At 37.6% G+C, this 12,426-nt stretch overlaps 1 protein-coding gene across 2 annotated transcripts in view; it reads right to left on the bottom strand.

Annotated features, from left to right (window-relative positions):
* Positions 1-6,147, bottom strand: part of DHODH (dihydroorotate dehydrogenase (quinone)) — a 234,092-nt gene extending 227,945 nt beyond the window's left edge. The window contains exon 1 of one of the 2 annotated variants that reach the window (XM_053699450.1): positions 6,083-6,147. In XM_053699450.1, coding sequence (XP_053555425.1) covers positions 6,083-6,103 — 21 coding nt within the window. In that variant the 5' untranslated portion in view covers positions 6,104-6,147. The remainder of the gene's footprint in view (positions 1-6,082) is intronic. The other variant, XM_053699449.1, reaches the window with a different exon arrangement.
* Positions 6,148-12,426: the final 6,279 nt, after the last annotated feature.

Consider the following 12,426-nt stretch of genomic DNA (forward strand, 5'->3'; position numbering starts at 1 on the left):
ACCTGCCCTGCTTCTGGCCACATAACTTGTAGTGGGGAGCTGTAAATGTAATTTCGGCCCAAACACACACTCTCTCAAAACTTCACTCACGGTACCCAGTATAGCCCAAATTAGCTTCTACAAAAGCTACGAGTGTTTCGTACCCTCATAAGAGCTTGTAGCCTTTGGCTTTTACGAGTCACAGAAAATACATGGATAACAGTGTTACCTCCTTCAGTATATGTATACTTTCCAAGCGATACCGTGAGACTCGGTCCTCGCCGTATATCTTCAGTGTGGTTAACTAGGACCCTCCGATGTAAAATTCTAGTCTCACCTCACATATTGAGTCAGCAAATATCTTAAGCAATTTCTGTGGCTCAGACAGCAGGATAGACAGGTCTCAGTGGTGGCGTCTGACCGTTCCGACGCGCGTTTCGGGACTCCGCCCCTTTCTCAAGGAATTTGCAGGTATTGGTGGGGAGGTGCAACTTAAGCAAAATCGTATGTATCCCTATTGGTTAATTGCATACACACCTCCACTCTGACATCACGCTGTACACATACGTATTTATTATCATTGCCTAGTTTGAAAACGAATGTATCTCAGACTCACAAATAGTTACCAGATATAACACAAACATTATAATTATTGAATAACCAAAATACTGTAGAACCCGCCATTCAGTGCCAAAGCACGATATATTTCAAAAACAAAACCTATATATATAACCGAGTGTGTGCGTGAAGGAGACAATTATAAACCGAGTGCTAAAGCTTCATAACTTCTCATAACACCAATATAAAAACTACCAATGTAAACTCAAGGTTAATTCTACGATATCTGTCCAAAATCGCAGCTTAATAAATGAACTCCCCGCTACTGGTATTCTAAGGATAGAGTACCAGTGTAAACTAAACTATATCAGCTGCCATATGTGGCGACTCAATTAAGGGGATCCCTATATCGGATACCCTCTCTTCATACAATTCGAAAGTGAACTTAAATAAAGTTTAAACAGTAATTTAACTGAAATATAACCCCCACACAGGGAGACGTCTCCCAGGGGTCTCAAAAGAATTTATTCTTATCTTCTTTTATGTTGATTCACGAAATCATATCTTATTTGACAAATGAGTCACACAGAGGTAATTAATCCACATAAAGTATAAAGAAACAGCCAGTAATATTTTTATAAAGAAATTATCAGATTTCCGGCTATTTCTATGTGCAGGGAACTGAAAGTCATGTATAGTATCTGATTACCACAAGACCCTGTTAGATCTATACAACGTCTCATAAAGTACTGTGTATGTATATCATAAAGATCAAATATATTAATTATTTAATCTTTAAGTCCAAATAGGACAGTGTTTGAGTCCACTTCTTCTTCTCCTTCACTATCCATACCTAAAAGAGGAACACATTCTATTGATACCTCCAAGAATGAAAATAGAGAAACTCACCAAATTAAAAAATACAAGCATTATAGCTCAAATGAAATTTCCCCAGGAAATATATCTCTATTCAAGCCTTGGATCATTAAAATTTACCATGGAAGCAAGTAAGACCAAAGTAAGCTTTTTGGACACTATGATATCGATTGTAGATCACAAACTCAGAAGTGATTTATTCTCTAAGGAAACGGATAGGAATAATACTTTACGTTATGAAAGTTTCCATCCCCCCTCTCTGATTAAGAATCTCCCATTGGGCCAACTATTGCGGACTAAAAGGATTGTGGATGATCCAGCTACTTGTCTACAGAGATTGGATGAAATGTCCAAAAAATTTTTGGATAGAGGTTACCCAAAGGAAATTCTCACAGAGAATATGAATAAAGTATTAAATATTGATAGGGCGAGTCTACTGAGTAAAACTACTCGTGAATCTAAAAAATTTTCGGTGCCCTTTGTGAGCCATTTTGGATTACACAGTAAAGTCTTAAAAAGGATAATACTGCAACACTGGCACCTGTTGAGAGAGGATATACACGTGGGTAAGATTTTCAATGACACTCCATTATTTTCCTTTAGGAGAAACAGAAACTTGAAAGATGAACTCATACGTGCTGATTGGGGTACCATGAGAAAACCCATTGAAATTGCTAAGAAAGGCTCCTTTTCTTGTATGAATTGTGCTCTTTGTCATTCTATGTTACAAGGGGATCATATTACCCATCCACTTTCGGGTAAAAGGATTCCAATCAATGGAAGGTTCTCCTGTAATTCTAAATACGTTATATATGTCATTAAGTGCCCGTGTGGCCTGGCATATGTAGGAGAGACCACCCAGACTGTCCGTGATAGGATACGTCAACACAAATCAGCTATAGGTAAGGATGACGAAGACGCACCTGTGGCCCATCATTTTACTCGATTTGCACACAACAAGAGTCAGTTGCGGTTTCAAGTCATTGATGGGGTCCCACCTTTACGTAGAGGAGGGGACAGACAAAAAATATTATTTAGAAAAGAAGCACGGTGGATTAGACAATTAGATACCATGGTCCCCAAAGGCTTGAATAGAGATATTTCTTGGGGAAATTTCATTTGAGCTATAATGCTTGTATTTTTTAATTTGGTGAGTTTCTCTATTTTCATTCTTGGAGGTATCAATAGAATGTGTTCCTCTTTTAGGTATGGATAGTGAAGGAGAAGAAGAAGTGGACTCAAACAGTGTCCTATTTGGACTTAAAGATTAAATAATTAATATATTTGATCTTTATGATATACATACACAGTACTTTATGAGACGTTGTATAGATCTAGCAGGGTCTTGTGGTAATCAGATACTATACATGACTTTCAGTTCCCTGCACATAGAAATAGCCGGAAATCTGATAATTTCTTTATAAAAATATTACTGGCTGTTTCTTTATACTTTATGTGGATTAATTACCTCTGTGTGACTCATTTGTCAAATAAGATATGATTTTGTGAATCAACATAAAAGAAGATAAGAATAAATTCTTTTGAGACCCCTGGGAGACGTCTCCCTGTGTGGGGGTTATATTTCAGTTAAATTACTGTTTAAACTTTATTTAAGTTCACTTTCGAATTGTATGAAGAGAGGGTATCCGATATAGGGATCCCCTTAATTGAGTCGCCACATATGGCAGCTGATATAGTTTAGTTTACACTGGTACTCTATCCTTAGAATACCAGTAGCGGGGAGTTCATTTATTAAGCTGCGATTTTGGACAGATATCGTAGAATTAACCTTGAGTTTACATTGGTAGTTTTTATATTGGTGTTATGAGAAGTTATGAAGCTTTAGCACTCGGTTTATAATTGTCTCCTTCACGCACACACTCGGTTATATATATAGGTTTTGTTTTTGAAATATATCGTGCTTTGGCACTGAATGGCGGGTTCTACAGTATTTTGGTTATTCAATAATTATAATGTTTATTGTGTTATATCTGGTAACTATTTGTGAGTCTGAGATACATTCGTTTTCAAACTAGGCAATGATAATAAATACGTATGTGTACAGCGTGATGTCAGAGTGGAGGTGTGTATGCAATTAACCAATAGGGATACATACGATTTTGCTTAAGTTGCACCTCCCCACCAATACCTGCAAATTCCTTGAGAAAGGGGCGGAGTCCCGAAACGCGCGTCGGAACGGTCAGACGCCACCACTGAGACCTGTCTATCCTGCTGTCTGAGCCACAGAAATTGCTTAAGATATTTGCTGACTCAATATGTGAGGTGAGACTAGAATTTTACATCGGAGGGTCCTAGTTAACCACACTGAAGATATACGGCGAGGACCGAGTCTCACGGTATCGCTTGGAAAGTATACATATACTGAAGGAGGTAACACTGTTATCCATGTATTTTCTGTGACTCGTAAAAGCCAAAGGCTACAAGCTCTTATGAGGGTACGAAACACTCGTAGCTTTTGTAGAAGCTAATTTGGGCTATACTGGGTACCGTGAGTGAAGTTTTGAGAGAGTGTGTGTTTGGGCCGAAATTACATTTACAGCTCCCCACTACAAGTTATGTGGCCAGAAGCAGGGCAGGTTGGAGGGACATTTGAACCGTAACACTGACACAGCTACAAGATATGTCATTGAGGTCTCTGTTGGAATCACCTACTATGGATTACAAATGCTATAACATGTGGTGCTTTCTGTGACTGTTCTAATATATTGGCAACAAGTTATTTGCTTATGATCTCAAGTGACCACACATTGTTACAGTTGGAGTACCTGCAACATAACGAGACATTCTTGTTCTATATAATGCTATAGAGTTACGGATCTAGCGGACACTCTTTGATGGTTTCAATATTAATAGAGTCCCAGTTTGGTGGTGTTTGTTTCACACTCCCTGGGGACGCCCTGGGAGTGATAGTGAAGTTTTCACTTTTTGTATTACTATTTTTTTACTTTTTATATTTTGTGCTGAGTGTTGGTTACGAATGTGTTTGGTGGATGGGGTATGTGTGGATCTGAATGAACTTACATCAGATGTTTCCCCTATGTTTGTTATAATTGCATAGTGTGAAAGATCACACTGGAACATATCCTTTGTTGAAGAATAAAAACTTCTTTATTCTAAGACTCATTGGCTGGGATTTTTGATTTTCTCATTTGTATATATGTGTTCCAAACATTATTTTATATATATTACATACATGTAGCTACGCTGCACCAATTCACAAACAACCCTTTCTTATATATATATATATATATATATATATATATATATATAAATAAATAATACACACACGTGTGTGTGTGTATATATATATATATATATATATATATATATATATATATATATATATATGAGTTTTGTGTGAAATGTGTCAGGTTTGGCTTTTTTCTCTCTACTTTTTTGTGTCATACCAATACAAAAAAACAAAAAACAAAACATGAGAATGCCTAAACATTTGAAATTGCAACAATTTTCTGGGCGAAGTGGTGCATTATCCGACAGATGACTGGGTGTGTGTGTGTATATATATATATATATATATATATATATATATATATATATATATATATATATATATATATATATACATACACACACACATACCCCCCCCCCCGTTATATGTCCGGTATTTTTATGGAGGACCCCAGGCAACCCTACTTATGCTGCATTACTTTCAAGTGATTTAGCATATGAGTATTAAGTCCCTTTAAAAGGACAGTCTACACCAGAATTGTTATTGTTTTAAAAGATAAAAAATCCCTTTAATACCCATTCCCCAGTTTTGCATAACCAATACCGTTAAATATAATATACTTTGAGATTACCTTGTATCTAAGCCTCTGCAAACTGCCCCTTATTTCAGATCTTTTGACAGACTTGCATTTTAGCCAATCAGTGCTCAATTTTAGGTAACTCGGCGTGCGTGAGCACAATGTTATATATATATATATATATATATATATATATATATATATATATATATATATATATATGACACACATGAACTAACACCGTCTAGTGGCAAAAAACTGTCAAAATACATTCAGATAAGAGGCGGCCTTCAATGTCTAAGAAATTAGCATATGAGCCTACCTTGTTTTAGCTTTCAACTAAGAATATCAAAGGAACAAAGCAAAGATGGTGATAAAAGTAAATTGGAAAGTTGTTTTAAATTACATGCCCTGTCTGAATCATTTTGAACTAGACTGTCCCTTTAACTTTGTAAGCTGTTTACCGCCTTTTTATTCTTAGCTTATAAATAAAATTAAAAAAAAATCAATGAGCTAAAAACAACTCTGGGATGCAGACACGAAGTATTTAAAAATGGAGAACATTTTTGTTTTCCCTTAAAACATATTAGCATCTAATGACAGGACCAAAATCACTCCTAATCTTAATGTATGCACACGCGACTGTAATACAATGAAAATGTGGAGAGATTAGAAGCTAAATGTATAAAGTTAGCAGTAAAGGACTGTCATGTCTAATAAGACCGAAATATTATATATCGAAGATTAAATTATGCATGGCACATGCGAACTATGGCAAATGGTTAAGCAGACTAAAAAGCTCAGTTATTTTCAGGTCAATACCGCTTTGTTATTAGGATTACTTACTGCTGTATAAGCACTGCAGGTACAAAACCACTTACTTTTAAATTAGCTCCTAACATGCTTCCCCGATAGGTAGCAGCTAGATTCCATCCCTCTAAAGGACCCTCTGACGTCACTGCAGTCGATCACATGGTACAGAGAGCTGAGGCAGATAAGGGCGGAAGACTCAAATCAATAGGATGCTTCTGACTTCTTCAGCTGTGTGCTTGGTCAGGACTCATGAGTTGTTATCTGGAGCTGGGCTTATAATGGACATGGAAGAAACACTAATGTGACAAAGGAGTGAGAAGAATGTGTTTTCATGAAACTGGGATCCTTATTAGAGCCTTCTTTATAACAGGACCGTGATAGATTTGCAGATTGTCTTTTTTTTAACCTGTGCCTTGAATTTGTGCTAGAAACATGAAGAACTGTTTGTGTCAAAATATTGCACATGGAGCCCAACATTTGTTTTAATTAACTTTTTAAAATGTATTTTGTAGGAGAGAAGCTGTTTTCTGGGACTGCAGATGAGCAATAGGAAACCTCTAAGATAAGTAATACTGAACTTGCTAGCTATTTATACACACATGAATTATTTTTATATGTTTCTGGGGGGTATAATTAGTCATATAATTAGAGAAGTTAAGTTAGAATTGTTAAGCTGTATATTTAAACTTGCATTTAAAATTGAAATTAAAGCATAATAACAGGAAAGAGTTAACTATCTTATACTGGTAATGTTACTCACTACACTTTGACACCAAGGGATTATGGAAGGGAATGTCTGTGTTACTTTTATAAATGGGCATTATTCTCTCTCGCTGTGTATACCTTTCTCTCTTTCTCTCTTTTTCTCCATAATATAAGGCACATTACAGTGATGAGTGGATTTTGGTTTTAACAGACACATTTTACAATAGACTTGTATTAACAAAAAAAGAAAGATTAATTGCAAAGGATTGTAAGTAAAAGTACATAAATGTCAAAAAAATCTAAGAAGAACAATATAGGAACTTAACCAGTTCTTTTCTTCAGTATACATAAGAAAGGAACCAGTGGGAGATACTTTGAAACAAACAAGAACATACAAGCCCATGCCATTAACAGTGTTATCTCTAGAGAATATCAGTAAAAAACTGAATGATAATAAGCAAATAAAACTCCAGGCCCAGATGGAATACACCCAAGAGTTTTACGGAAATTTAACAGTTATAGCCAAACCTCTACTCTTAATTTTTCAAGACCTCTTTGTCCTCGGGCATAGTACCCCAGGACTGGCCTAAAGCTCATGTGGTGCCACTTTTTAACCCCTTAACGACCGAGGACGTGCAGGGTACGTCCTCAAAAAAAAAAGGCAGTTAACGCCTGAGGACGTACCCTGCATGTCCTCGGTGTGGAAAGCAGCTGGAAGCGATCCTGCTCGCTTCCAGCTGCTTTCCGGTTATTGCAGTGATGCCTCGATATGGAGGCATCCTGCAATAACCTTTTTAAGCCATCCGGTGCAGAGAGAGCCACTCTGTGGCCCTCTCTGCACCGGAGATCGGTGGCTTACTGCGTTGGTGGGTGGGTGGCGGCCATCGATGGCCCTCGTGATGTGGAGGGGGGCGGGATCGTGGGCGGGGATGCCAGGGGGCGCGCACTGACGTGTGCACGGGGAGGGAGCGGGTGGGAACCGCTACACACAGGAAAAAAAAGTGTAGGAAAATGGAAAAAAAATAGTAAAAAAATAAATAAACATCGGATAAAAAAACAATCAGTTAGGTGGTAGGGGTTGGTCTGTGGGGAGGGGGAAGCTACACTACAGAAAAACCGGGCAAAAAATAAAAAAAAAAACATTTTTTTGCAAACTGGGAACTGGCAGACAGCTGCCAGTACCCAAGATGGCCCCCAATAAGGCAGAGGGGAGGGTTAGAGAGCGGTTTTGGAGGGGGATCAGGGAGGTTGGGGGCTAAGGGGGGGATCCTACACAGTAGCATATGTAAATATGCTAAAACATTTTTTTTTTTTTTTTTTTTTTTTAAATAAAACAAGCTTTATTGGTGACAAGTTGAGTTACACATAGCTTTTTAAGACAAAAGTATACACATAGGTATTGTTAGATACATGGGTTACTGTAACATATTCCTCCTGCTATTCTGTTGTTATTGATACAATGAGAATTGGAATAAGGAGAGATTGTCCAATATGTAAAAAACATTTTTTTTATTATTTTTAAAAACCCTTTTATTTTAGTACTGGCAGACTTTTGTGGGGTGGGGGAGGGAAGGGAGCTGTTTGGGAGGGATCAGGGTGCCATAATTGCACAAGCTGTTCGTAAATGATTTCAGTGAGAAACCTAAAATTGTGAAAAATGTAACTTTTTTTTATTTTTTTATTTTATTTGATCTCATTTGGCGGTAAAATGGTGGCATGAAATATACCAAAATGGGCCTAGATCAATACTTTGGGTTGTCTACTACACTACACTAAAGCTAAAATTAACCATACAAGCTCCCTAATTAACCCCTGCACTGCTGGGCATAATACACGTGTGGTGCGCAGCAGCATTTAGCGGCCTTCTAATTACCAAAAAGCAATGCCAAAGCCATATATGGCTGCTATTTCTGAACAAAGGGGATCCCAGAGAAGCATTTACAACCATTTGTGCCATAATTGCACAAGCTGTTTGTAAATGATTTCAGTGAGAAACCTAAAATTGTGAAACATTTTACGTTTTTTTTTTTTAATTTGATCGCATTTGGCGGTGAAATGGTGGCATGAAATATACCAAAATGGGCCTAGATCAATACTTGGGGTCGTCTACTACACTACACTAAAGCTAAAATTAACCCTACAAGCTCCCTAATTAACCCCTTAACTGCTTGGCATAATACACGTGTGGTGCGCAGTGGCATTTAGCGGCCTTCTAATTATCAAAAAGCAACGCCAAAGCCATATATGTCTGCTATTTCTGAAAAAAGGGGATCCCAGAGAAGAATTTACAACCATTTATGCCATAATTGCACAAGCTGTTTGTAAATCATTTCAGTGAGAAACCGAAAGTTTGTGAAAAAATTTGTGAAAAAGTGAACGAATTTTTGTATTTGATCGCATTTGGCGGTGAAATGGTGGTATGAAATATACCAAAATTGACCTAGATCAATACTTTGGGATGTCTACTAAAAAAAAATATATACATGTCAAGGGATATTCAGGGATTCCTGAAAGATATTAGTGTTCTAATGTAACTAGCGCTAATTTTGAAAAAAAATGGTTTGGAAATAGCAAAGTGCTACTTGTATTTATGGCCCTATAACTTGCAAAAAAAAGCAAAGAACATGTAAACATTGGGTATTTCTAAACTCAGGACAAAATTTAGAAACTATTTAGCATGGGTGTTTTTTGGTGGTTGTAGATATGTAACAGATTTTGGGGGTCAAAGTTAGAAAAAGTGTGTTTTTTTTTCCTCATATTTTATAAAAAAAATTTTTTTAAACACAAACACCGCAAAAATGTAAAAATAGCCTTGGTCCCAAACGGATGGAAAAGTTCTGTGGTCATTAAGGGGTTAAAAAGAGAAGTAGGGCTGATCCAGGAAGCTATAGACCAGTTAGTGGGGAAGATACTTGAAGGGATTATAAAGTATCATACAGGGAGTGCAGAATTATTAGGCAAGTTGTATTTTTGAGGATTAATTTTATTATTGAACAACAACCATGTTCTCAATGAACCCAAAAAACTCATTAATATCAAAGCTGAATAGTTTTGGAAGTAGTTTTTAGTTTGTTTTTAGTTATAGTTATTTTAGGGGGATATCTGTGTGTGCAGGTGACTATTACTGTGCATAATTATTAGGCAACTTAACAAAAAACAAATATATACCCATTTCAATTATTTATTTTTACCAGTGAAACCAATATAACATATCAACATTCACAAATATACATTTCTGACATTCAAAAACAAAACAAAAACAAATCAGTGACCAATATAGCCACCTTTCTTTGCAAGGACACTCAAAAGCCTGCCATCCATGGATTCTGTCAGTGTTTTGATCTGTTCACCATCAACATTGCGTGCAGCAGCAACCACAGCCTCCCAGACACTGTTCAGAGAGGTGTACTGTTTTCCCTCCTTGTAAATCTCACATTTGATGATGGACCACAGGTTCTCAATGGGGTTCAGATCAGGTGAACAAGGAGGCCATGTCATTAGATTTTCTTCTTTTATACCCTTTCTTGCCAGCCACGCTGTGGAGTACTTGGACGCGTGTGATGGAGCATTGTCCTGCATGAAAATCATGTTTTTCTTGAAGCATGCAGACTTCTTCCTGTACCACTGCTTGAAGAAGGTGTCTTCCAGAAACTGGCAGTAGGACTGCGAGTTGAGCTTGACTCCATCCTCAACTAGAAAAGGCCTCACAAGCTCATCTTTGATGATACCAGCCCAAACCAGTACTCCACCTTGCTGGCGTCTGAGTCGGACTGGAGCTCTCTGCCCTTTACCAATCCAGCCACGGGCCCATCCATCTGGTCCATCAAGACTCACTCTCATTTCATCAGTCCATAAAACCTTAGAAAAATCAGTCTTGAGATATTTCTTGGCCCAGTCTTGACGTTTCAGCTTGTGTGTCTTGTTCAGTGGTGGTCGTCTTTCAGCCTTTCTTACCTTGGCCATGTCTCTGAGTATTGCACACCTTGTGCTTTTGGGCACTCCAGTGATGTTGCAGCTCTGAAATATGGCCAAACTGGTGGCAAGTGGCATCTTGGCAGCTGCACGCTTGACTTTTCTCAGTTCATGGGCAGTTATTTTGCGCCTTGGTTTTTCCACACGCTTCTTGCGACCCTGTTGACTATTTTGAATGAAACGCTTGATTGTTCGATGATCACGCTTCAGAAGCTTTGCAATTTTAAGAGTGCTGCATCCCTCTGCAAGATATCTCACTATTTTTGACTTTTCTGAGCCTGTCAAGTCCTTCTTTTGACCCATTTTGCCAAAGGAAATGAAGTTGCCTAATAATTATGCACACCTGATATAGGGTGTTGATGTCATTAGACCACACCCCTTCTCATTACAGAGATGCACATCACCTAATATGCTTAATTGGTAGTAGGCTTTCGAGCCTATACAGCTTGGAGTAAGACAACATGCATAAAGAGGATGATGTGGTCAAAATACTCATTTGCCTAATAATTCTGCACTCCCTGTATTGATGAGTATATTAGTGTAAACAAGATTATGAGTTCAAATCAGCATGTTTTATGAGAAATAGATAATGTCAAACTAATCTAATTAGAAACTATGGGGAAGTGTGTGTGTGTGTGTGTATATATATATATATATATATATATATATATATATATATATATATATATATATATATATATATATATATATATATGTATATATATATGTATATATATATATATATGTATATATATATATATATATTTATATATATATAAAAGAGTATGAGACAAGACAAGCGCCAAGAGGCACACTTCGTGTAATACGTTCAGATCATTTGCTTATAATGTAACAGTGGGAAAAAATCCGCTCTCACCTGGTTCAACCTCAACGTATGAGGTATACAAAAGGCACTTCTGTTAATGTACTCCTATCCCTTGTGGTCCTCCTGTATGTCCTCAGGTCTCCAATTATTCCTTGGAGTAGGCAGCGTGTCCCTGGAACTCTGCAACCTGGTTCAACCTCAACGTATGAGGTATACAAAAGGCACTTCTGTTAATGTACTCCTATCCCTTGTGGTCCTCCTGTATGTCCTCAGGTCTCCAATTATTCCTTGGAGTAGGCAGCGTGTCCCTGGAACTCTGCAACCTGGTTCAACCTCAACGTATGAGGTATACAAAAGGCACTTCTGTTAATGTACTCCTATCCCTTGTGGTCCTCCTGTATGTCCTCAGGTCTCCAATTATTCCTTGGAGTATGCAGCGTGTCCCTGGAACTCTGCAACCTTTATTTAAAAGGGGACTAGGGCATAGGAGTAAGGTAATATGTAGTATTTAAAATATACAACTACCAATAGATAGAGATAAAAACAGGTGTTTATTTATATACATAAAATTACTTTTAACAGTGCAAGATAAAAAACCCCTACAAACGTTTCTTTGTAGGCAAAGAGAAAATGTTCCTCGTATTGCAGAAAATCACTATAGAGCTGTAGTCATACAGGTGTTACATCCAGCGTGTAAGGCTAGAAACACAAGTGGCTAATGCGCTCTACTATACATAAGATCAGGTATGGAGCACCAAAGGATATTCGCAGATCTGCTTTATAAGAATTCGTAATAAAGTAGTCCAATCCTTTATGCAGCTCCGTGTAGATGTGTAGGCACAGCGTGCAATGTCAGCGTGTGGCGGGGGGCGGAGCCTAACGCGTTTCGTAACCAATGGGTTACTTCAT

The sequence above is a fragment of the Bombina bombina genome, chromosome 1, assembly GCF_027579735.1.
Source record: "Bombina bombina isolate aBomBom1 chromosome 1, aBomBom1.pri, whole genome shotgun sequence".
In the NCBI taxonomy this organism is placed as follows: Eukaryota; Metazoa; Chordata; class Amphibia; order Anura; family Bombinatoridae; genus Bombina; species Bombina bombina.